The sequence below is a fragment of the Hesperophylax consimilis genome, chromosome 22 (genome assembly GCF_061612785.1).
Source record: "Hesperophylax consimilis isolate HC1 chromosome 22, BYU_Hcon_1.0, whole genome shotgun sequence".
Classification (NCBI taxonomy): domain Eukaryota; kingdom Metazoa; phylum Arthropoda; class Insecta; order Trichoptera; family Limnephilidae; genus Hesperophylax; species Hesperophylax consimilis.
The window spans coordinates 17,239,889-17,262,708 of NC_142857.1; the positions used below are offsets into that span (position 1 = coordinate 17,239,889).

At 36.1% G+C, this 22,820-nt stretch overlaps 1 protein-coding gene across 4 annotated transcripts in view; it reads right to left on the bottom strand.

Moving 5' to 3' along the window:
- Window positions 1–271: 271 nt before the first annotated feature.
- Prestin (solute carrier family 26 member prestin) overlaps window positions 272–22,820 on the bottom strand; it is a 193,699-nt gene continuing 171,150 nt past the window's right edge. For all 4 annotated transcript variants that reach the window (XM_089645149.1, XM_089645152.1, XM_089645151.1 and 1 more), the window contains exons 10-17: window positions 22,048–22,210; window positions 18,123–18,203; window positions 16,947–17,110; window positions 15,272–15,352; window positions 13,829–13,952; window positions 12,999–13,205; window positions 12,240–12,369; window positions 272–6,033 (exon numbers count right to left, since the gene is read on the bottom strand). In XM_089645149.1, coding sequence (XP_089501275.1) covers window positions 5,891–6,033; window positions 12,240–12,369; window positions 12,999–13,205; window positions 13,829–13,952; window positions 15,272–15,352; window positions 16,947–17,110; window positions 18,123–18,203; window positions 22,048–22,210 — 1,093 coding nt within the window. In that variant the 3' untranslated portion in view covers window positions 272–5,890. The remainder of the gene's footprint in view (window positions 6,034–12,239; window positions 12,370–12,998; window positions 13,206–13,828; window positions 13,953–15,271; window positions 15,353–16,946; window positions 17,111–18,122; window positions 18,204–22,047; window positions 22,211–22,820) is intronic.

Genomic DNA, 22,820 nt, shown 5'->3' on the forward strand with positions numbered 1-22,820 from the left:
CACAGAATTTCTGCATTGCAATAAATCCCTATTTTCGATTTCTATAATTTATTAGATAACTTAAAATAAAGAATATGTTTCACGTAATATCCTTTAAAATGTATGAAAGAATGAAAGAAAACCAACCTGTATCTTTCACCACTAGAGGCTATTGTTATAGTTGCCATCTCAATGTATGGAAAATGTCATATTATTCTATCATAACAGTGTTGATAAATAAAACATAATATCTGAATAATAATTTATTTATGGCATTGTTTTAACATATAAAATTTGCCTGTCGGCGACCATTATACAAAATATAGTCATATTAAAAAATGCATTACATAATATCTAACTCTTAATATAATATTATAACATTTCACTACATAAAAAAATATATATAAAAATATCAATCATAATATAAATATATCACTGTTTTAAGTAACTGTTTTCTAGGGATCACAGCAGTTTTACAAATATGTATTTTTAATCGGACAAAATTAAAAAGTTGTCTTATAAAAATTGTCCAAAAGAGATAAATTATTTATCAATGGCTTCTACTAATAACCGATTAACTACACTTTTAGGTAATTTTACTTTTTTTCATAAACATTTTGAAAACACTTCAGTTTAGCAGTTAAGCGAAATGGAAATAAAAAAATCTATTTTCTGACACGTAAAAGCGGTCATCTACATACTTTTTGAATAAATCACAACGTACAAGCGTGAATGTCAGGTTACGCGTTTGTTCGGCATCCCGCTGAGGGTGGTATTGCGGCTTATATGTGAGCAACATTCAGTTAACTGTCTTTTGGCGGGACGGGACGCAGGACATTTTTTTTTTCACATTGTTGTTTCATTTATCTATGGTTACAAGAAACATAGTCTCATTTCAATGTTATCTAGATATAAGATTATTGTAGTTTCCGGTGTATATGCGGCCACGTACCACTTTAACTGATAAGTACAAAACAAGAATCCATATACATATACACGTGCAACTAAAGCCCATAACTAAAGTTAGTATGTACTGAAAATATCAAATCGGTTGGTGAATTGTATGAAAAGTTCTAACATTTCTTACTTTAAGGCCCCGTAGTAAGCGTTCAAAGATGGTTTGAAAGGGAGATATGTAAATACGAATGTTAGAGGGAACGCGCTAATATTAAAAAACGATAACAATTAAGAGAAAATGGTGAAAATATTTAATAAAACACGACTCGTTTAAAATGGAGCAAAAATCTCTTGACAAATGCTTTAGTTGCATCTAAAGATACATAGTGATTTTTTTCATGCTTATAACATATTAAATAACAGAACAAAACGTGTTTTTAATAATTTTCAGAGCTTACTTTGTGATTTATTTCTATCGAGAGAATTTCAAATATTTAATGTTTCGACATAACAAATGTATAGATATTATCTTAAAAAATAATATTTATTTTTAGAGAACTTAAAAACTTAAAGAGAAACTTGTTATAAATCGGTGGACATTGGGAATGCGGGGGCTTAAACTGCTTTCCTGGAAAGTTTCATTTTTGTAGATGCATTGTTATGTGTAGGAGACATCGATATATATGTCAGCCATTGTAATATACATATTCGCCATAAACAAAATATTGAATTCACATAAACAAAGTATTGAATTCACATAAACTAAGTGATGAATTCACATAAACATAAAATGAATTCGTGGTGAGCAAATTAAAAAAAAAAATTAAGATACATTATGTGCTTTCAGCTGGTCATATAGCAATTTGAAATATTTTACAGTAAATGTATGTAAATAGTTAAGTATAACAATCAAATAAATCTTAACTAATTAAGAGTAAATCTTATATAATTATGATAATTATAAAATATACATATTTCAACAGTTTATTTATTGTATTTGTAATTTTAATTTATCTCCTCTTTCAACAATTTGTAGGACCTTGCAAAGATTGTTACGATCACAAATAATATAAAATCTCACCATATTGAAGGATATTAAAATGAAATGCGTTGTATACACCACTTTTAATCAATAATAATAAAGAGAAGAAAAAAAGTAAAATTTAAGAAGTGATAAGTTTAAGGGGCTAGACTAGGTCCAAATATCTTAACTTTAAAATAGAAAATTTGTTTGTATATCCAATTAAAAACTCTTGAATGGTAAGCTCCCAGCTGATATATTCAGAAACTGCTTGTTTATAAAAATAAATATTAATAATAAAATAACATATTAATTTGCCTGCTGCCTTAATCTTGTATAATTATTTAATACACAGTAGTAAAAGTGAGAAATGATTTTCCCAACGTCACCAAATTAGCACAGCTTTTTCTGTATGGAATTTCTAGGTAAACACAATTATTTTGAGTTCTTAATGTTATTTCTGTCACTAGCTATGGAGCTTGACTTCACAAAATAAGGCAAGTTGTCTTCATTTTTGGAAATATTTTTTACTTTATGTTGACAGTAAGGAGTTTAAAAAAACAAAAATAGAGACAATTTTTGATATGTTGTTGCAAATAATATAGAGGAAAAATCAATTTGCAATGTATCAATACTATTGTAAATCAATGTTTCTCCACATTTTAATAGTGAACTTTTACAATATGACTTTAATTAATGAAAATATGCAGTAGGTACTTATCGTTGGACCAAAACAAGACCAAGGTCCACCAACGAACGCTAGCGAACTACTAATAAATCACGCCGTTTCTGCGCATGCATCGATATAATATACTTGGTTGATGTGTCCATGGTTAATAGGCATGCATCTTCTTTTGCTTGCGGAATAGCTATAATGAAGTCAAAATTGCAATCATTATCTGATGTTAACTTTCAATTTTTTTTATAGTGTCAATATCTATCTACGTTTTTACTATTTTATAATACATATTATATAGATAAAACTAAACCTTATACATCTAAGAGTGGTGATACATGTATGAATAAAAATTGGCAATGGTAATTTGACAAAAAAAAATTGAAATTCACAGTTTGAAAGGGAATGAAAAATCGACATTTTACTGCAGCTTTAATACTTTTATATACACAGCTTTGGACTAGAAAAATAAATACTAACAACAGTGAAAACAATATGTTTATTTTGTGCCCAAATTACATTAAAATAAAATATAGTTACTATTGAATTAGTTTGTGATATTAAGCCAATGAAGATGAGGTGATGTTTACTAAAAATAATTAATTTAATTACAGAATAGTAACAGTAACAGTTCAATAGGAAGAACAAAATAATATCCATCGGCGTGGAATACTTTTTCATTGAGGTATTTTTAACAATCATTGTAATTAATTTTTTGATTATCATGCTGTGCTTCCCTCTTTAGCCGACGTTTCGGACAGCACTACAGTGTCCATCAGTGTGACATATGCCCTAATGATCAACACTGTAACGCTGTCTGAAGTGTTGGCTAAAAAGGAGGAAATACAACACAGCATAATAACCCAAAAATTAATCAAAATAATTATTTTGGGTGTGAAAATCTCAAATCATTTCTATTACTTAATAACAACTTTAGTTTTAATGATATATTTATTATGTATTATAACGAGAAAATATTAAATGGGAAAAAAAATAATTTTAACCTTCGTACGTCCAGTCCAAAAATAATTATACTTAGAAACGTTCCCATACAATTTCACTATATTGTATCTCATTAATTTTGCCGTAGAACAGTAATGAATAGTCTGATTAAGTAATTAATTTATTTATTTGAAAGATCGTTTCAAGGCAAGCCTTCAGTTAACTATAGAAATAGGCTGAATCGTAGAGTAGGGCAATTATAATAGACAATGTCATTTGAATAACACATTAGACACTTTACTGAACCTAGACAAAGTAAGTATCGAGTTTGTTGGCAAGTTTATCGCATTGTTCATGCGCACGGATAGTAGGAGTTGGAAAAGAAGTACATACTCGAATATTCAATATTTTTAATAGATTTTTTTTCAGAGCTGCCAGCAATATAGATTATCACATTGCATCAATGCATTTAGAAAATATAACTTAACTAATATAGGCTACAAATATGAAGAGCATCACAGATAGACCTGTTAATTCTAACTACATAATGCAAAGAAAAGATATATGTATAAACATTTTCTTTAGCTTAATCATTTTTTAACATTTCAAATTTAGACCTATTCCACAGACGTGGCAACATTGATAGGTTTTGCATACCTAGCTGGTTATAATGGTTACGAAATATTTCAATTAAGTACGTATGTTGTAATCTCTAACAATAAGTCCAAATTCCAAATGGCAAGACAAAGGCACATTCCAGATATATTCATTTTTAAAAGCTTCGTTTCAATGCCAAAATAATTAAACTACTTAATGCATTTATTACATATTACACAACGCCCGACATTAAAAATATTATTGCCCGTTTTTCCATTTGATGGACGAGGTAAAAAATTATTTTCGTTCCTCTTTTGGATACAAGAATATCTTAATCGTAATTTTTAATTTAAAACTTCTACATAAAGGTTAGATTTATAAAAAAATATACATGCATAAGTAAGTAAATAAAATGCATAGAAAATAAGAAACTGTCTGTTTATAAAAATAACAACGTATTAAAAAGCTGCCTTAATTTAAATCTTGTATAATTATTCAATACATACACAGTAGCAAAGGTGAGAAATGATTTTAATACATTTCACGTAAATAGAAAGCAATAAGAATCAAATATTGCAAAGTACTTTACAATAATTTATGTCACGGCCATTTTGGTAAGATTTATCAATATAAAAATAAGTTAATGAAACATAATTCAATTAGTTGCTACCGTGAATTTTATTTCTTTATTGTCTTATTTTAACATTATTTGAAACTATGGCCTCAAGTATTGAATTCTGCATTCAGTATACAATTTTCAATATCACAATGACAAATTTATTCACATTAAAATAGTTCTACGACGAATATATTTGAATGAGAACCTTTTTATAGTAACGAGGTTAAGATTAAAAATGCAAGACAATCTTATGTGACATTTCCATCTCAAACCCACACTACCAGAAAAACCGAGACATTTAATATAAAATGCATGTAATATAAAGGCTCACACACTTATCTGTGCAGGCAAGGAAGAGGGAACTAAGAAATGAACTAGGCAACTAAGTGAATAATTTTTTTACACTGGTACTCTCAATATCTACCAAAATAATCTGCCCCACAGATAAGTGTGTGATTTTGAGGGTGGTTTTTAAGCTTGTGTTATTTGTCGAACACTCAATAAATTATCATATTTTGCATTCTTTTAGGAATCTCAAAGGTAATCTACGATTTTTGTCACTAATGTTGAGGATTTTTACCAACAAAAATAGGCTAGCATTCTTTTCCCTATTTCTATAGGACATTTTTATCATAAGACGACAAAGCATTTTATATGCGCCAGTGTTCTTCTGTTTCATCTAACTGAACCAATCTGACGATGGTCGTGATAGGCTGAAACCGGTAACTGTCATAAATAATCTGTTTAGTGGTTTGGCATCGAGATAGATAGATGTTGTCTCAGACATTCAACATTCTACTGCTTCATTTGTTATCTATAGATTATTGTGGCTTCGAGATATATCGATGTTGTCCAATGACGAGGCCTTATATTGGCCATCATTCTTCTTCCTTACACTATCTAAATAGTGGTGTTGTATCGAGATAGCTCGATGTTGTTTCATGACGAGGCATTATGGAGACCATTATTATTGCCTCATCAGTTATCTATGGATTATTGTGGCTTCGAGATAGGTCGATGCAAGACTCGGTGTTCTTTTGCCAAATTCATTATGTATAGATTGTTGTGGCTTCAAGATAGCTCAATGTTGTTTCATGACGAGGCATTATTGCCTCGGGTTATCGATAGTATTGTGGCTACGAGATAGATGAATGTGGTCTCACGAGGTAGTGATGGAGGTGATGGGTGTCTGCATGTGCGACATGGCGAAGAGAACTGCGTCGTGGACTGTGGGAAAGGTTGTGAAGTGGATCTTGTCCGTCTCCAGGCGGTCAAATCGATCCATCATCTCTAGTACTGGACCTGGAATAAGATGAAGAATGTTAAAATTTAAAGGACATGTTGATAAATGAAATAAAAGAATGGAGCGCCTACAACTTCCTATAAATATTTTTGTTAAGGTCTGCATAGAGGAAAATATTTTCCCTCAGGGCCTATGTCATCTTTGAGGCTGCCAAGTCACCAAACGGAGTGATATCAGAGGTGTTGGTTATCCATCTCTTCTTCGGTCTGCTTCAGACTATATGAACAGCCCATGGCAGTATTTGCAATGGTCTCAAGAGCTACATCATGTTTAAAAAAAGGTTCTTCAATGTTTGATCTGTCTTGGCTAGTGATCCAAGATTCGGTGTCCAATTTATATTTAGACCAATGTGTGTTCTATCTAATTGCCAGTAGAAGTGCATTGTTTAGCTTTGTTGGAAAGTATTTTAAAGGACGGCTTTCAAGTGGTGCGCACTCGTAAGATAAAGGGAGCTGGCCTGGCCTTACAGACCACCTCTCTTGGAGGTCTAGATAACATCAAAAAGGCTGAAGAAAAACTAAGCGCCCAAGGAATTAAGATGATCTCCCCCCAAGGCAGATTACCCAAAATCGTTTTGTATGACGTCCCAAGAGGAGAAGCAAGCTCAGACGTGGCCCTTTTTGAGGAAATTTATACTAATAACATTTCAGATAAAGGTAGCCTCACCAAGGAAGATCACATAAGGACCATGCGACGAGTCTCGCTCTTCGGAAAGAGGGACGGGCCGTATATGAACATGATCTTAACCTGCCATCCCGAGGCCAGGAAAATTCTAATCGACAGTGGCCATTGTTTCCTTGGTTGGAATTCTTGTAGGGTTAGAGATTTCGTTGGAGCCACTAGATGCTTCAAATGCCATTTGTATGGTCATATTTCGAAGGTTTGTACACAGGAAGCCGCCATCTGCAGACATTGTGCAACAACTGGACATGATTTCGAAGTCTGCCCCAACAAAGGCAAAGCGGCTGTCTGTGCTACTTGTAGCCGTTTCAAGAAGCCGTCCAACCACACAACAGGTGACAGACAATGCCCGGCCCAGTTGGCTGCCATAAACGCTCAGGTCAGAATGACTGATTATGGCCGTTAACCCTCTCTTTACCATAGGTCAGATCAACCTCCAGAGATCTCGGGCAGCTACGCTCGAGGCGCTGAAGGTCATGTCCGACCTGAAAATCGACCTTATGCTCATCCAGGAGCAATACACCTGGCAAGGGAGAACACCAGTAAGTCATCCAGGGGCGGTGCTTGAAGTAGGCAGATCACCGGGGGCGGGTGTCCTGGTCAATACCACATTGATCAGCCCCCTCCTCCTGGTTGGCCTGTCGAACGAATACCAAACCTGTGTATCTATTAATTTTGGCCAGATAGAGATTATTTTAATCTCAGTCTACTTTAAATATAGCAACCCTGTCGGACCACACATTCTGAGCTTGACGCGCGCCCTTAACGCGCTTAAAGGCCGTAACATAGTTATTGGAGGTGACTTTAATGCTCGCTCCCCAATGTGGTTTGACGATAATAATCATAGAACGGAACGATCAGACGCCGTTGAGGATCTAATTGCTGCGCAAGGTCTATTACTATTAAATGAAAACTGTCACTTAACCACATTCGCAAACATACATGGGGAGAGCAACATAGATCTAACTCTTTGCTCTGGATCAGTTGCGACCAGGATGTCAAACTGGAAGGTCCATGATAGCGCAATTGTCTCCGATCATAGATTAATTACTTTTGCTGTGGGGGTCCAGAAGACCCATGCTCCGAAAACCTCCTGGAACTTCAAAACCACAGGGGCGAATTGGGATAACTTTGGGGAGGCTCTACGTGACACTCTAAGGGGATTTCACAACGTAGCAGCAAACGATCCGGATAATTTGGGGAATTACTTTAACGCAGCCGTTGTGTCAGCTGCTGAACGGTCTTTGGGAAGATCAAACCCAAAAACCGCTATTAGAACGCCGTGGTGGTCGAGTGAGTTGACTTTGCTGAAGGGGGACTATAAGAGGGCTTTTAGGGCACTTGGATCCCTAAAGAGGACTGGTGGCACGCAAGAGATGCTCACATCTCTTAAGACTCGTGTCAGTAGGGCCAGGAAAGCTTTCAAATTATCTATCCTCTCGGCAAAACGAACTGCATGGCACAATTGGGTAAAACAAGTGGGTAACGCCAACCCGTGGGAAATCCACAGCGCAATCGAAAAAACGGGAAAAGGTTCTGACCGGTATTTGACTAGCGTCATATCGGATAATCCCTCTGGGAACTCTGAGAGTACCGATGTGACCAGCACACTAAACACCTTGTTGGATAAATTAGTTCCATTAGACTCAGTAATCGGGGAAAACGACCACCACAAACAGATAAGAGCTCTGTCACGGCTTCAACCTAGGATCCTCGCCAGTGAGGATAGAACGCTAAAAGTAACTAAGGCTGAAATTGATGTTATAATTAAGGGTTTGGGTCCGAAGAAGGCACCAGGGCACGATCGTCTTAATGGTATAATAGCGAAGAACGTCTGGATCCATGCCAAGGAAGAGTTGTTCCAGGTTATGGAAACATGTCTGCGTAGAGGAGTTTTCCCTACGGAATGGAAGAGAGGTGTGCTCAAGATTATCCCAAAGGGAAACGACAAACTCAGGACGGACGTGAAGGTCTACCGTCCAATCACCCTTTTGCCTGTTTTCAGCAAAATTTTGGAAACACTAATAAATAACAGGTTGCAGCAATATCTTTCACCAGCATGTGAGCGACAATTTGGCTTCGTCCCTGGGAAATCTACCGAGCACGCCATTATGTATGCGCTTGAATGGGTGAAGGTCTGTCCAAAGAAGTATGTCATTGGAATCTTCTTAGATATAACTGGTGCCTTCGATCACGCGTGGTGGCCGATGTTGATCACCAAAATTAAAAATAGAGGCTGCCCACCAGACCTTTTTAAAATCAACTGCGATTACTTAAATGATCGCACAATAGAGATCGTTTATGGTGATCAGAAAATAGTGCGTAAGGTTGATAAGGGATGCCCACAAGGCTCCATATTGGCACCTAAATATTGGAATATAAATTTTGATGACTCCTCCAGGTTACCCTTTCCTGAAGGATGCACATCGGTCGACTACGCTGATGATAAGTTGTATCTGGTCTCGGGGGACAGCAGAAGGGAAGTGGAAAGAAAGGCTGAAGAAGGTTTGCGAGCAATCCTCAGTTGGGGTGAGAGGAACAAGTTGAACTTTGCCCCCCAAAAGACCGTGGGACTCTTGATGAAAGGCACCCTCAGTAGAGGAAGAAATCCTTTCATCAGAATGGGAGCCTCCACTATTCAATTTGCAGACTCTGTCAAATATCTTGGTGTAACACTAGATCGATCGTCTTCCTTTTTAACTCATGTTAAAGAGGTCTCCAGCAAGGCCCAGGCCCTCTTCTTGAAACTGAGAAGAATCTCTACAGCTGAGTGGGGGTTGCGATCCCCAGCGCTGCGACTACTTTATAGGGGTACATACGTGGCGCAAGTCTCGTATGCTGCCTCTGTGTGGGAGCACCGTTTGGGGAATTCGCTTATACTCTCGGCTCTCAAGAGGGGTCAGCGAACCCCCTTGCTGGCGCTCTCCGGTGCTTATAGAACCGTTGCTTCAGACGCTTTGCCCGTGTTGGCCGGTATTCTGCCAATCGATCTAGAAATTAGGGAGGTTTTAACGAAGAAAAAGTTGACCAGGGGACTCCCCGCTACCCATCTCGGCGTAACTCTTACGCCAGGCGGTGTCGGGACTCTTCCTGGACTGCTTAGACAAATGAGTGATTTGTCACTCAACGAGTGGCAATCTCGCTGGGATAGGTCGAATATGGGAAGATGGACTTTCTCCTTCTTCCCATCAGTTAAAATCAGAATGGAAGGAGCCCACATTAAATTGGATCATCACATGACCCAAATTTTGTCAGGACATGGTGAGTTCAGGGGGAGACTACATAGACTCTCCCTGTCCCCACATCCAAACTGCGCGTGTGGTAGTTCTGATCAAACCGCTGAGCACATTTTGTGGCACTGTGAGATTATGATGGATGCAAGAGATGAATTATTGGCCGGTTTGGAAGTAACAACGAGACCGGTTTGGAACTCCGATCTCGTCTCGAACAAAGTGAATTTCGAGTGTCTGAGGAAGTATACAAAGATCTGGGTTGAGAGATGGTCTGATCTTAGAGTCGAGTACTAGACTAAAATCGATAGCTTTAACGCCAGGTGTTGCTCCTGGACACAATGGACTACGAGACAATTGTTTTCATGTACATATTTATAACTGTTTTTCTTTTCTTTTTCTTTCTGTTTATTTACTGTATTAATTAGCATTCTACAAATTTTCTGTTCCTGATTATACTAATGTTTATTATTTGCATCTAATGTTTACTTTTTATCTCTTATTGCAGGTTATTTTGGATATTTTGTAACAGACTGATTCTGCTTATAATTTTTTTAAGATTTTCTTTTATTTTTATACACTGCTTTGTATCTTGTTCTTTCTTTTCTACTATAGAGTGACCTGCTTGCTGGTAGTAGCACTGAACTTATATTTTTCTTGTGTCAGTCCGGCGTACCCCAACTCTGGGGTGACAGAAGACCTCGTCCGTGCATATCAAACTTCAAGATCAAATCACGATGAGGGATCTGTGTCATCGTCTGCTCGCAGCGCCTCCCCTGAGGTCAGGAACTGGACTGAGGATGGGCCGAACGTGGATCGGCAACCTTCCGCCCTGCCTCCAGGTATTCCGACGCTTTCTCCTCATGGTCTTCGGGATATTCCCAACCCCAACTCACACTTCTCGTCGAGGCACAACCGGTTTCCTGGCTTAGGGGCGCGGAACCTGATTCTCGTGAAGCCAATCCAACGCCCAGCTTTCTCTCCCTAGGTCTGCCTGTTAGTGGGTATCGACACCCCCTTCACCACAGAAAGAGGCGCATACTTTACCATTTTTCTTTTTTGTTCTCTTTGTAGGTGGCTGTGTATTATTTTAATTCTTCTCTACCTATTGTTGACATTTTGTAAATGTGTTTTTATTATATTAACCAAGTAGAATAGAACTTACTAAAATTATTAAAACACAGCACTTGCATACTGCGAATAACATCGTATGCATGGACATTTTGGAGGTCTTGTTTTGAAATTTTAAATGTAGATTCGTTTTTTAAAAAATTAGCGTCCTTGCGAGAGCTCTGAAGGGGTACCATCAGTACCTAAAACAGGGCGGGGAAGTGGTGGGCCTCCTCCAAAATGTTGGAAAGTATCTAAAATTTCTTTGACTAAACATTGTTTTAGAGGAAGTGATAAAAGTAAGATATTATAGAAATACCCTTTGGAAATGGGGGAAAATGAACTTGTACATATTAAAACAAATATGTACATTTTACTAATACAGGGTTTTCCAATAAGATGTGTTATTTTGATATTCAATCGTAAAAGATTAATGGTTTCGTTGCTTGTGTGGCACGTAGCGTCATCTTGTTGAAAGTAAACGTTATCCAGATCAATACCATCCAATTCCGGCCATAAAAAATCATTAATCATCTCTCGATAGCGCAATCCATTCACCGTAACTGTTGCTCCAGCCTCAAATTTTTTTTTGCTATAATACATCTATTTTCAATTTTCGACCTAGTTGCGCCATCTCTTAGGCCAGGTAGTAGCCAATTTCAAAGATTATTGTTTTTGGTTTGACTGAGGATTGAACTTTCCTCCCCAAGGACTGGAGTTAACACCTAAGCCAAATCTTAATTGGATAGTACCGACATTTATTTAGCTTATCAACTGCAGTAAATTATTAAATATTGTGCATGAGTGCATCCAAAAGTTGATAGAATGTACTGTCATCGACATGGTAAAATGATTTTTACCGAATATCAGAACGGTGTATTGGCTATTTACTCTTTGAAACATTTTACTTGTGATATTATGACCTCAAATAACCGCAACACATTAAATCAACGAGATTGTTTATCATATAAGAAATTAATCTTAAAAGATATGAATCCGATTACATACCTGAACTGCACGAATAGCAATTATTATTAGAAGTATGTAACCATTTTGTATCTATTTTCAAGGGACTAATAATGTATCTTATCGCATTGATACAGAATACTGTTTGGTCATGGTATCGACCATTAGGCCTTGATGTAAAGAAGTGGAAGGAGATAGGTTAGGTTAGGTAAACTCACCATTAGCTCTGGCCAGCAGGAGTTGCACCCCCTGCTTGTCCAGGTCGTGGAAGATGCTCCTCAGCATGGTGACTCCGCCAGCGTCCACGTAGCAGGTGGCTGTCAGATCCAGGATTAGGTAGCGGGTGGGCTAGAAAACAAATAATAATTATTTTTTGCCTTTAATTCAGGGGTGGGGAACCTTTTTGGAGTCTGGGGTTCAGATGTTTGTAGTAGTTTGTGATTCCACAAGCTTAAATAATGATTATACGAGGAACAAGCAAATGGTTTTCCTCCGAATTTTGCAGTAAATGGTGTACAACTCGAATTTTAAACTTCACTCGGAACGAGAGACGGTTTTCTTCGAAATGCTTCAGCAAATGAATCCACAACTGGAATTGTATCGTTAAATTCTGAGCACAAAACTGGTTTTAAGAGTGAATCTGCATACGAGTCCCGAGCTTTAATTATTATTATAAGGATTAAAATCAAACACGAAAATAGAATCAGCTGACGCACGGCAATAATTTCGCATCGGCAAACGACGGGTAAATGATTCAGTAATGATGCTTTTTCCCAATATGAAATGATTATTGATAAATTAGGTGGGTATTTAAGTACTTACATACAAATCTTATGAATTCAGGGAAAATTTTGGTTTTACTGTTTTGGTCTACTGTTCACAGAACTACTTGTAATTTTGAGTTGAGTAAGATTATGCTAAGTTGGAATATTTAATGAAATGAACGGATAAGGAGGAAACGACAACTGTATTTTTACCTTATAATCAGTCTGAGAAAATTCAAACGAGGAAGAGTCCTTCGAGCTTGTTTTAAGCAGGCCGTTATCGAAGTTGAACTTTTTGGGCGAGTCAGTGGAGGACTTGAGGCCGACCTTTCGGTATAGTGTGGAGCGGAACACATTCTTACTGGCGAAGTTCAACCCACCGCAGTAGTGGAAGATCTTGATGGCGGGAATCTCCAATGCCTGGTGGATACAAGCAATGATTCATTAGTTGTATTTGCCGTGGTGTTTAATGGATATATTTGGGTTATGTGAGATATTGTCCTATAATGTTCCAGTGGATATTTTTAGGTTAAGTTAGGTTGGATGAGTTAAGGTTGGGTTAGGTTTGGTGGATGTGTTTAGGTTAGGCGAGCCGTAGCTATCAGGATGGATTGTAAAGGATTGATAAGTTTTACAGTCTGATGAAGGTTTGAGACTTCATCTTTCGTTTACTCATTCTACTCATTCTACAACTTTATAAGTTTCTTTAACATAATATGTTATAACTTCATTGTATGCAAAAGCCTACAAGGAAGGCCTACAATAAAAATAAAAACTATGAACAAATATTTACCAACTAAGTAGGTTGGTCAATTTGAACAGCCGTCAAGTAGATCGAACAAAATTTGAGCAAACACTTATGGGCCGAGAATCAACAGTTAACTGAGCAGTTAAAGTGGCAAATGTGGATGGATTCGCAAATTTTATGCTGACAGAGCTCGCCACTTGCAAAGTTTTTAGTACAAGTTTTAGTACTGGTATTACAAACAAGTAGAGCTGCTTTATACTTTATTTTATTAATAAAACTTAAAGATCGCACTTACCGCTTTGTATCTCTTCACGTCCAAATAGATATCGGTGTTGCCAACTTTGCCCAGAATGCAGGTGTACGGACACTGGGCACGGATAAACAGGGTTCCCACACTGGCGATGATACCAATCAACAAACTAGAGAAAGCAAATATACAAGTAAGTTTAATAGGAGAGAAATTTTAAACACGGACATTATTCTATACTTGCCAAAGAACAAATAATTAGCATAGTTCCCACTTTAACCTTTACAATGCTGGCCATTTCAAGACAATCTATTCATCATTTTGACACAATGTATAATCATTCATGTATTATATTTAGAAGAGGTAGGTTCTGCTTTTCTACGTCCAACTCCCAACGCTCTAACTAAAACTACTGAATCCTGTCTACGCGCACCGCTTATCGCGTTCTAATAGTGGAACAAGTTTCGATGAGATATTATTACGCAGTACCGCCTCTAATTATACCTCTATGAGTATATCCGCGCATAGGGATAGCTGCTGATAGATTACATATGCAACAGCTGCATAGATTAGGTTAAAAAAAGAAAACATAAATTATTTCAAACTAATTGAATTTGATATTCAAATGCATGGGATAAAGAAGAACACAATAAATGCGATGTGGGCATATTTCGTGATCCGAAATTCTGACCATTATTTGCTTTAATGTTAGGCAAGTGTAAAAGAGACAGAGCGAGTGCTATATGGGCTAGAACCAAAAGGTACTGCAGTGAATCTCACGCTTTTCTGACGCATTTTCATGCTTAACAGGTTTTGTTTTTCGGTCGCAAAAACTGCAAACACGATTTTTTTGCACATAAAAAGTTTTAGCTAAAACTACTTCTCGCTTTAGAAATTTAAAAAGTTCGGCGGTGAATCCATCATAAACGATAACAGGCGGTGAAATGTACCTGAAAATGTCCCTTTTTTACCAAAAACATAAAACTGATCATTTTGTCATTATTGTCTGCATCCCATTTAAGAAAACACAGAAACCAGTGTCAAAACAAAGGTACCTGAAATGAACTTTTTTTCAACAGTCATAAAAAGTACAACTTTGTTGAAGCATTTCGCGAGTTACCAGGGGCAGCTCGTGATTTTGTGTTTGCTATGATTGAAAAAATACGAAAGTATTGATGTAATAAAATAAAAAAAAATAACTGTCCAATAACTGTTGTAGCCGGAAACAAAAATTATTTTTAATTCATTTTACCTATGAAATATAAAAATATATAATGCTAAAAACTGTTTGTACAATACTAGAAAAAAACTGAACTTAAAAAAATTCGAAATTTGGATCCCTTCGATTTTTTTGCACGGTCCCTTGGAAACTTCGAGAGTTTTACTGTAAGTACCAAGTCAGCGGCTTCATTGGTTTCCATTTAAATCTATTTGTAAGGCATTTTTTAGTGTTCTTCTTTATTCTATCTTTAAATAATAAATTGCATTTACCCAATGTCAATGTTAACAAAAATGGTGACCAGGCAGGTGGAGATCCACACGGCGGCGTCTATTCTGCTCAACTTCCAGAATCTGCGGAAACAAACAGTTTAATCTGTAATTAAAATTGTTATACTGGATATAAAACACCCGTTATATTGGTGCATTAGTGCCAGGCAGACGTAAAATAATATAATTATATGACAGTTTGCACGATCGAAATTATTATTTCTGAAGTGTTGGAATAACTTTAGAATAATTTACAATAATATTTGCACCTATACAATATATTTATAAATGACAAAGAAATATAAAGAATAAAAATTATAAGGAATTACAAAATGTTATAAAAACAATTAAGGCGATGCCATACGTAGTAATGCAAAATCATGTGTTTTTGGTTTGAAAATTTGGTCGCCTAGAAATGTTTCAGATGTTTAATTAAATACTGCGAGTAGAATACATCTTGGCCTTTGAAATAATCGAGTATTTTTTAGATAAGTCTTTTTATAAGCCCAGAAAAAATAATGTAAAGGCCTATGAAAACTGCTTTAAAGTTCAAAATCTCCTACTTACGAACCCATTTTCGGTTATGATTTTATTGTATAATGTGGAAAATTAAGTTATTTATAAAATAATCGAAAAAAAATTAAATATTTATGCCTGAACATCCACAAAATAAAATAAAAGGCACTTTTTAGCCATGCTTTTTTCTTGCATAAATCAAAACAGGCGGATGGTGTTAAGCGGGAATTTAAACCTTATCGCCATCTACGTAAGGGATGTTATTGATGGCGGCTCAATTTAAAATATTACACGACGTAGTGCATCGCCTTAAAGACAATTAATACAGTTTTCGCATGAATAATAAAAACAATAAAATAAACTAAGATGATAGGATTATTATATGTATCAAATAATATGTAACACTAATTTATGTATCCAATACGTCTGTCTCGACACAGGTATATCCTAGTGAGACAGACATCGAAAAACACCTGTAAAAAAACTTATATTGATAATAAAAAAAAAATAAAATAAAACTCCATTCACCGTTGTGCCGTGGAAACTTGCAAATTCAATGAAGTTTGAAATTAGGAAATATTATGTATCGAATACTTCTGTATCTTTGTTAATAAATCATTTTTAAATTAGTATATCTTCTATTCTTATAATTAGTAGTTCTTCTCATATTTTCATCAAATTTGTCCAATCTAACTGGAATAAAATCGACTTATATTTCTGAAACGGGACTTTTTGCGTCGCGAAACTCTCCCGGGGTAATGTGACGGACTACCGAAAAAAGAGACAGTCCCATTAAAAACGGGACATATCGTCAGATTAAGTATGGTATGCCTATACCGCCATGGGGTTTTGGGGGTTCAAACCCTCCCCCTTACACAAACTAAAAATCTCATGTAATTGTACTGTATTACATCGATGTATTGTAAAATTGTAATTTTGCTCCCTGTTTCACGTCTTCGATCAACGATCCTGCATTCAGCTCCCCTTCCTCCCCTGTCATATTGTTTTCATGAAGCCCTCCTCAAAAACCAGAACCTGGTCTCGCCCGTTCTTAAATTGACCGTTATAGTATTAAAAAATTTCCAATATGTTCATCGTAGACAGGTTTCACTAGCTCATTTTTGCTAAATGGGCTGATAATTAATATGTGATCTCTTCTCACCTGACAATATCCTTAGCCTGCATAAGCATGCCCTTGAGAGCGACGACAATGATGGCGGCCAGCACAGCGCGGGGCAGGTCCTCAAAGAAGGGACCGATCCAGAGCAGCACACACAGCAGCAGGCCGCATGAGATTATGCTGGCTATCTGGGTCTTGCCGCCAGTCTGGAGGATTAAAAACACACTTCATTTTTCAACCAATGTCAAAGACTGACAAAAAGGTGGATCGATGTGGAATAGGATTTTACGGCCTTGATGGTCGAGGGGTAAGGCTCTCAACTAGCAAGCTGGAGGTCGCGGGTTCAAATTACGGTGTGTGCATTATATTTTATTTGTTATTTCACAAATTACTCTTTTAAAATAATATGTAGTATATTTGCGGAACGTTCCAGAGAGGAAGATACTCTGAGTATCACCCTGGTGTAAGACCACCATTTAGAATTGAAACGTTGCTTGAAATGGCTTTGGCCGTGTTTGATGACCAGATCTGAATAGCCAGGGACTTCCTCACCTTCCTCTTCCCACTACCTTCAGCTTCACAACATTCCCAAATTGGGGATGCCATAGACTTACTGGCTCTAGACGGTTGTGAGCAGTTGGGACTCTTGTGAGGTTTCACATTAAAAGTGATTTTTCACATTATGACTATGGTGAGGGATCGAAGCCAGTGGAGAGCATTTGTGGAGGCGGCCAAATCTCACCCCGGGATGTAGCGCCGTGTTAATGATGATGATTAAATCAATGGACCATGGTGATCCACGAAAGACATTGTTTCTATAGCATAGTGCACAAATGTGTAAAGCGCAAAGAGAAAATTCAAGTAACTCAGAAAAAATGTTTCAAACAAATCAGAGAAATGTTAATATTCAAATGAATGCTGGGGAAGCATATGATTTCCAAGCATTATAGAAATGGGGTGTCCAGCTAGTAATGTTATCGATTTGGTTTTAACCGGTAACATTCATGATATTATTTTTGTTACTAAGTACAAGTCTTGTATGTTGCAGCAGAGGTATTAATTTGCCACCAATGTAAACAGACATGGGAGAAAAAATAACTGTCCAATGGGGAAACTTTTAATTACGCCACAGGTTCCCCGGTGGTGGGATACAAATTGTGATTATTTGCGTATACAAGTGCATTCTCGTAATAACAAAGGTAGATGAATATTGCCTACCTGGTATTGAATTAAGGTCCTTGATAAACTGGCACAGAATGGTACACAGGAGAAAAATGAGCCAAATATGTTGCCAGCACCCTAAAAATAAAATAAAACATATTAACATACTGTGATATTGTCAGGTAAAATTAATATGTTGTGGCTTTTTAATTGTTAAGACTGTGATCGTTATAAGTGTCCTTGTCGGTTACCGGAAAACTCATCAAAATGACAATTTAACACACCTTTAAAAAGTGCTATAAAGTGATGAAACAAAAACTAGGTTAACCTCTAAGAGAGTATGGCCTCACCGTTGGCGTCCGAAATAAAATCTGCTCAAAGGAGTATGGACGCCCATGGTGTGTCGGTGCTTGTAGAAATCATTCTATCGAATTTATTCATAAAAAGGACATGCTAGTGACATCTCTTGACGAATTCCATAAATATGCCGAAGAAATATGTAGATTCCGTCTATTTTTAACGGATCTACAGCGTTTTGAAAATACACGTGGTAATGGCGCGTCAGTTGCGTTGATTGTAAACATTTTATTGACAGTTCGCGAGCGTAAACGACATTTTTACCGATTTTGTTAGAGGTATTTGCATTGTTTTCGTGACACAAACACTTGAATGTTTCTGTGTTGTTATTACGTGTTAAATATGCGTATTATATCGCGAAATTAACAAATAATTTTGTGCGTTTGTGACATTACTGTGAATTGTGGATTTTTTAGTTGGTTTTGTGTATTGTGGGTCCTATTTTCGTGTATTGGCGACAAGTTTCTTTTCCGTGAGATATTCTCTAACATTCTGTTTTAGTTTTGGATAATTTTGAGTGTTTTTATATATTATACTTTTCACATTGAAAGGTTGTGTGTTTTGTGGGTCCTATTTTCGTGCATTGACGACACATTTTTTTTCGTGTGATATTCTATAACAGACTTTTTTAGTGTTGGATAATTTTGTGTGTTTATATACTTTTCAAACTTTTCACATTGAATATGTCAACACCTTTGGATGAAGACGAAATTACGGCCGTATTAGCCGAAAGTGATGATGAAGACTTTTTCAATGATATCCAAGATTTACCAGTTCATTCTGATAGCTCTTCCGATGACTCAAATATTTCTGATGATGAAGAAGATGAACCACCATCTTCGAAAAAGCAAAAATTGGATAGAAAATGGGTTCAATCTGATTTTGTACCAACCTTGCATGATTTTGACAGCAGGCATTCAGGTATAAGAGGCGATATAAATTTGGATGAGAACGCAAGCGAACTCGACTTCTTTGAATTGTTCTTTACTAATACCATAGTTCAGTCAATTGTAACGGAAACAAATAAATACGCTTCAACACTGGCTCTCAACGTAAGTCTAAAATCAAAAATGAATAAATGGGTTGACACTACTGTGTCCGAAATAAAGATATTCTTGGCGACACTTTTGCTTATGGGTCTTGTTGGTAAAAACTCATTGAAGAAATATTGGTCAAATAACCCAATAATAGAAACGCCATTCTTCAGAGTGTTATTTTCACAGGATAGATTTCTACTTTTACTGCGGGCTCTGCATTTTGCCGATAACAATGTTCGGACAAATGATAGATTATATAAAATAAGGAATCTTTTGGATCCTTTGAAGAAAATCTACAAACAGACCTTTTACCCATTTCAGAACATATGTATAGATGAAAGCCTCTTATTGTGGAAGGGAAGACTTTCCTTCAAAATATATATACCGTCCAAACGACACCGTTTTGGAATAAAATTATTTGTCTGTTGTGATGTAGAAACAGGTTACGTCTTAGATATCATAGTTTACACTGGATCAGATTCAGACATCATCATGGATCCAAATATTGGAGTGTCTGGGTCAGTTGTAACAACTATGATGAAGGACTATCTTGGAAAAGGCCACAGACTCTTTGTAGACAATTGGTATACAAGCCCAAAATTGTTTGATGTTTTATTTGAAAACAAAACAAACGCTTGTGGAACTGCAAGAGCAAACCGAAAGGAAATGCCTAAGTTCGGAAATGCTAAAATGCAAAGAGGAGATGTAAAAGCATTTCATTCAAATGATCTCTTGGCAGTAAAGTGGCGTGATAAACGAGAAATCATTATGTTGACAAACATACATGAAAATAAAATGACGATCACCGATAAAATTGACTATTCTACCAGGGAAAACAAAATAAAACCAGAAGCTGTGGTAGATTATTCGAAAAACATGGGGGCTGTAGATAAGGTTGATCGAATTCTTGGTTTTGTTGACAGTTCTCGCAAGTCTTTCAAGTGGTATAAGAAAATTTTCTTTCGCCTTTTAGACATAAATGCCCTAAACGCCTTCTTTCTACATCGTCAGAGAACAAACAAAAAACTAAGTTTTAGTGAATTTCGTGAGAATCTTGTAGGTCAGTTGGTAGAAAAATATCACACCGAAAGGCCACCAGCATCTGGAGGAAGACGAGTAACAGATTGTCCTACTCGTCTAACTGAACGACATTTTATCAACCCGCTTCCACAAACAGAGACTCAGGGAAGGAAAACACGAAGGAAGTGCCATGTTTGTAGTCACACAGCCGTTCAGCCAAGGAAAAGAACAGAAACAAGATACATGTGTATTCAATGTAATGTGGCTTTGTGCTTATTTCCCTGTTTTGAGATATATCACACAAAAAAACAGTATCAGATTGTAGTTCTTCAGTGTAAAATGAAAATGTGAAAAATAGTTTTAGATGACATTTTTTAGTTTCTTTTGTGTAAAAAAGTAAGGTGTAAAAAGTTTATCCCATAAAAATTTAAAAAAAATTGAAAAAAAAAATTGTGTAAATAAAACTTTTTTTTTAGTGTAAATAAAACAAGTTCTATAGTGAAAACAACATTCGGATGAGGAAATATGGAAGTACAAAATAAAACTGAAATAAAAATTGGTAAGTAAATTTATGTTCTAGGTTGTACATTTTACGTGAACCGATGGTTGACAAAACATGAATCACATATTTTTTGTTATCGGATTAATTCGGTTATTTTGATATTTCTATATGTATTTCTTTAGCAAAGTTTGATTTTTATAACACATGCTATGAATATAATTTATAAAAAAATCAAATTTTGAAGGTAAAAAAAACTCACTCTACTGAACACTTTTTGCTCTCAGAAACTCACTCCCTTAGAGGTTAAATAGTTACATCACTTTATAGCACTTTTAGGTGTGTTGAATTGTCATTTTGAAAAGTTATGATGGAAATGTCCTTGTCATAACCGTTTCCACGTAAGAATGCAATCGGCTTAGTCTGAGTGAGGAAAATTATAATTTCTGTAATACAATCTTTCTTTAGGTGTACATATTAGTATTTTGACAGCCTCAGTGGTCAAAGGGTAAGGCTCTCGACTAGCAAGCTGGAGATTGCGGGTTCAAATCCTGGAGTGTGCAAGTAAATTTTATTTAATAAATTTATGTTATTTCACAAATTACTCATTTAAAATAATATGTAGTATATTTACGACACGTTCTAGAGTGGAAGATACTCTCAGTATCGCCCTGGTGTGAGACGACCATTCAGAATTGAAACGTTGCTTGAAATGGTTTTGGCCGTGTTTGGTAACCAGATCTGAATAGCCAGGTACTTCATATTCATCTTTCCTATCTCCTTCCTCTTCCCTCTACCTTCAGCCTCACAAAATACCCCAATTGGGGATGCCATAGTCTCACTGGCTTCAGACGGTTAGGAGCAGTTGGAACTCTTGTGCGATTACACAATAAAAAATAAATTTGTGCTTGTCATATGCTGATTGGGCAGTGGCTCAGATTGCACATTCACTATTCTGTACACATGTTGTTACTCACACTAGCTAATTGCATCTCTGTCGAAAGAGTTCTAAACTGTTGAATTCGTAAATCAACAATTTAAGCCCGTAATTTGAATTCTATCAACTCACCATGGCCAGCAGTTCCTGGTTAGGTTCCACCTCGTACTTCCCCTTTGCGGAGAACATGAGCGCCATGGACATAGTGATGGTGTAGGACACCATGGTGATGGTAAAACTATCGATGGCCACGTCTGATAAGAGTTCCAGGCGAGGAATCGATGGTACAGGAAGACTGGAAGTTATTAAAAGGATATGAGATACAGGGAAACTCTCTTAAAAGGATTTTTGGGAATGGGAAATAACTTCTATAGAGGGAATATTGCATAAGTTGGGACCTTATATGTAGATTTTATTTAACATAATGTATGTACATAATTTTCATGTTCGTTCTTCAAGAGGATGACTGTAGAACGACATTTATTTATTTATTCATTTTCAGGAAATCGGCAGTTTACATTTAATCAGTTTGTATATAAGTATTATATAGTAAAATAAAACCAATTATGGATTTCCTCCTTGTGACTTTACCTCTACTGAGACAGCATAATATGGAATAAGTAAATTAAATTTGTTAGAAAGGAATATGAATTAAAAAATTTATACAAAACAAAAGATTACATAAAACAAAAAATTTACAAAACAATACATTTATAGCCATGGAGAGAGGTTGTAGATATAAATCAAATCATAATAGAGATATAAACAATAGAGACATAAACATTATTCACAAACCATCAGAGAAATATTCTTTTATGGACCTTTTGTATTTGGTAAGTTTGCAACTGAAAATATCAACCTTGGATAATAAGCTATTGTAATTATTGCATAGTCTGTTCAGGCAA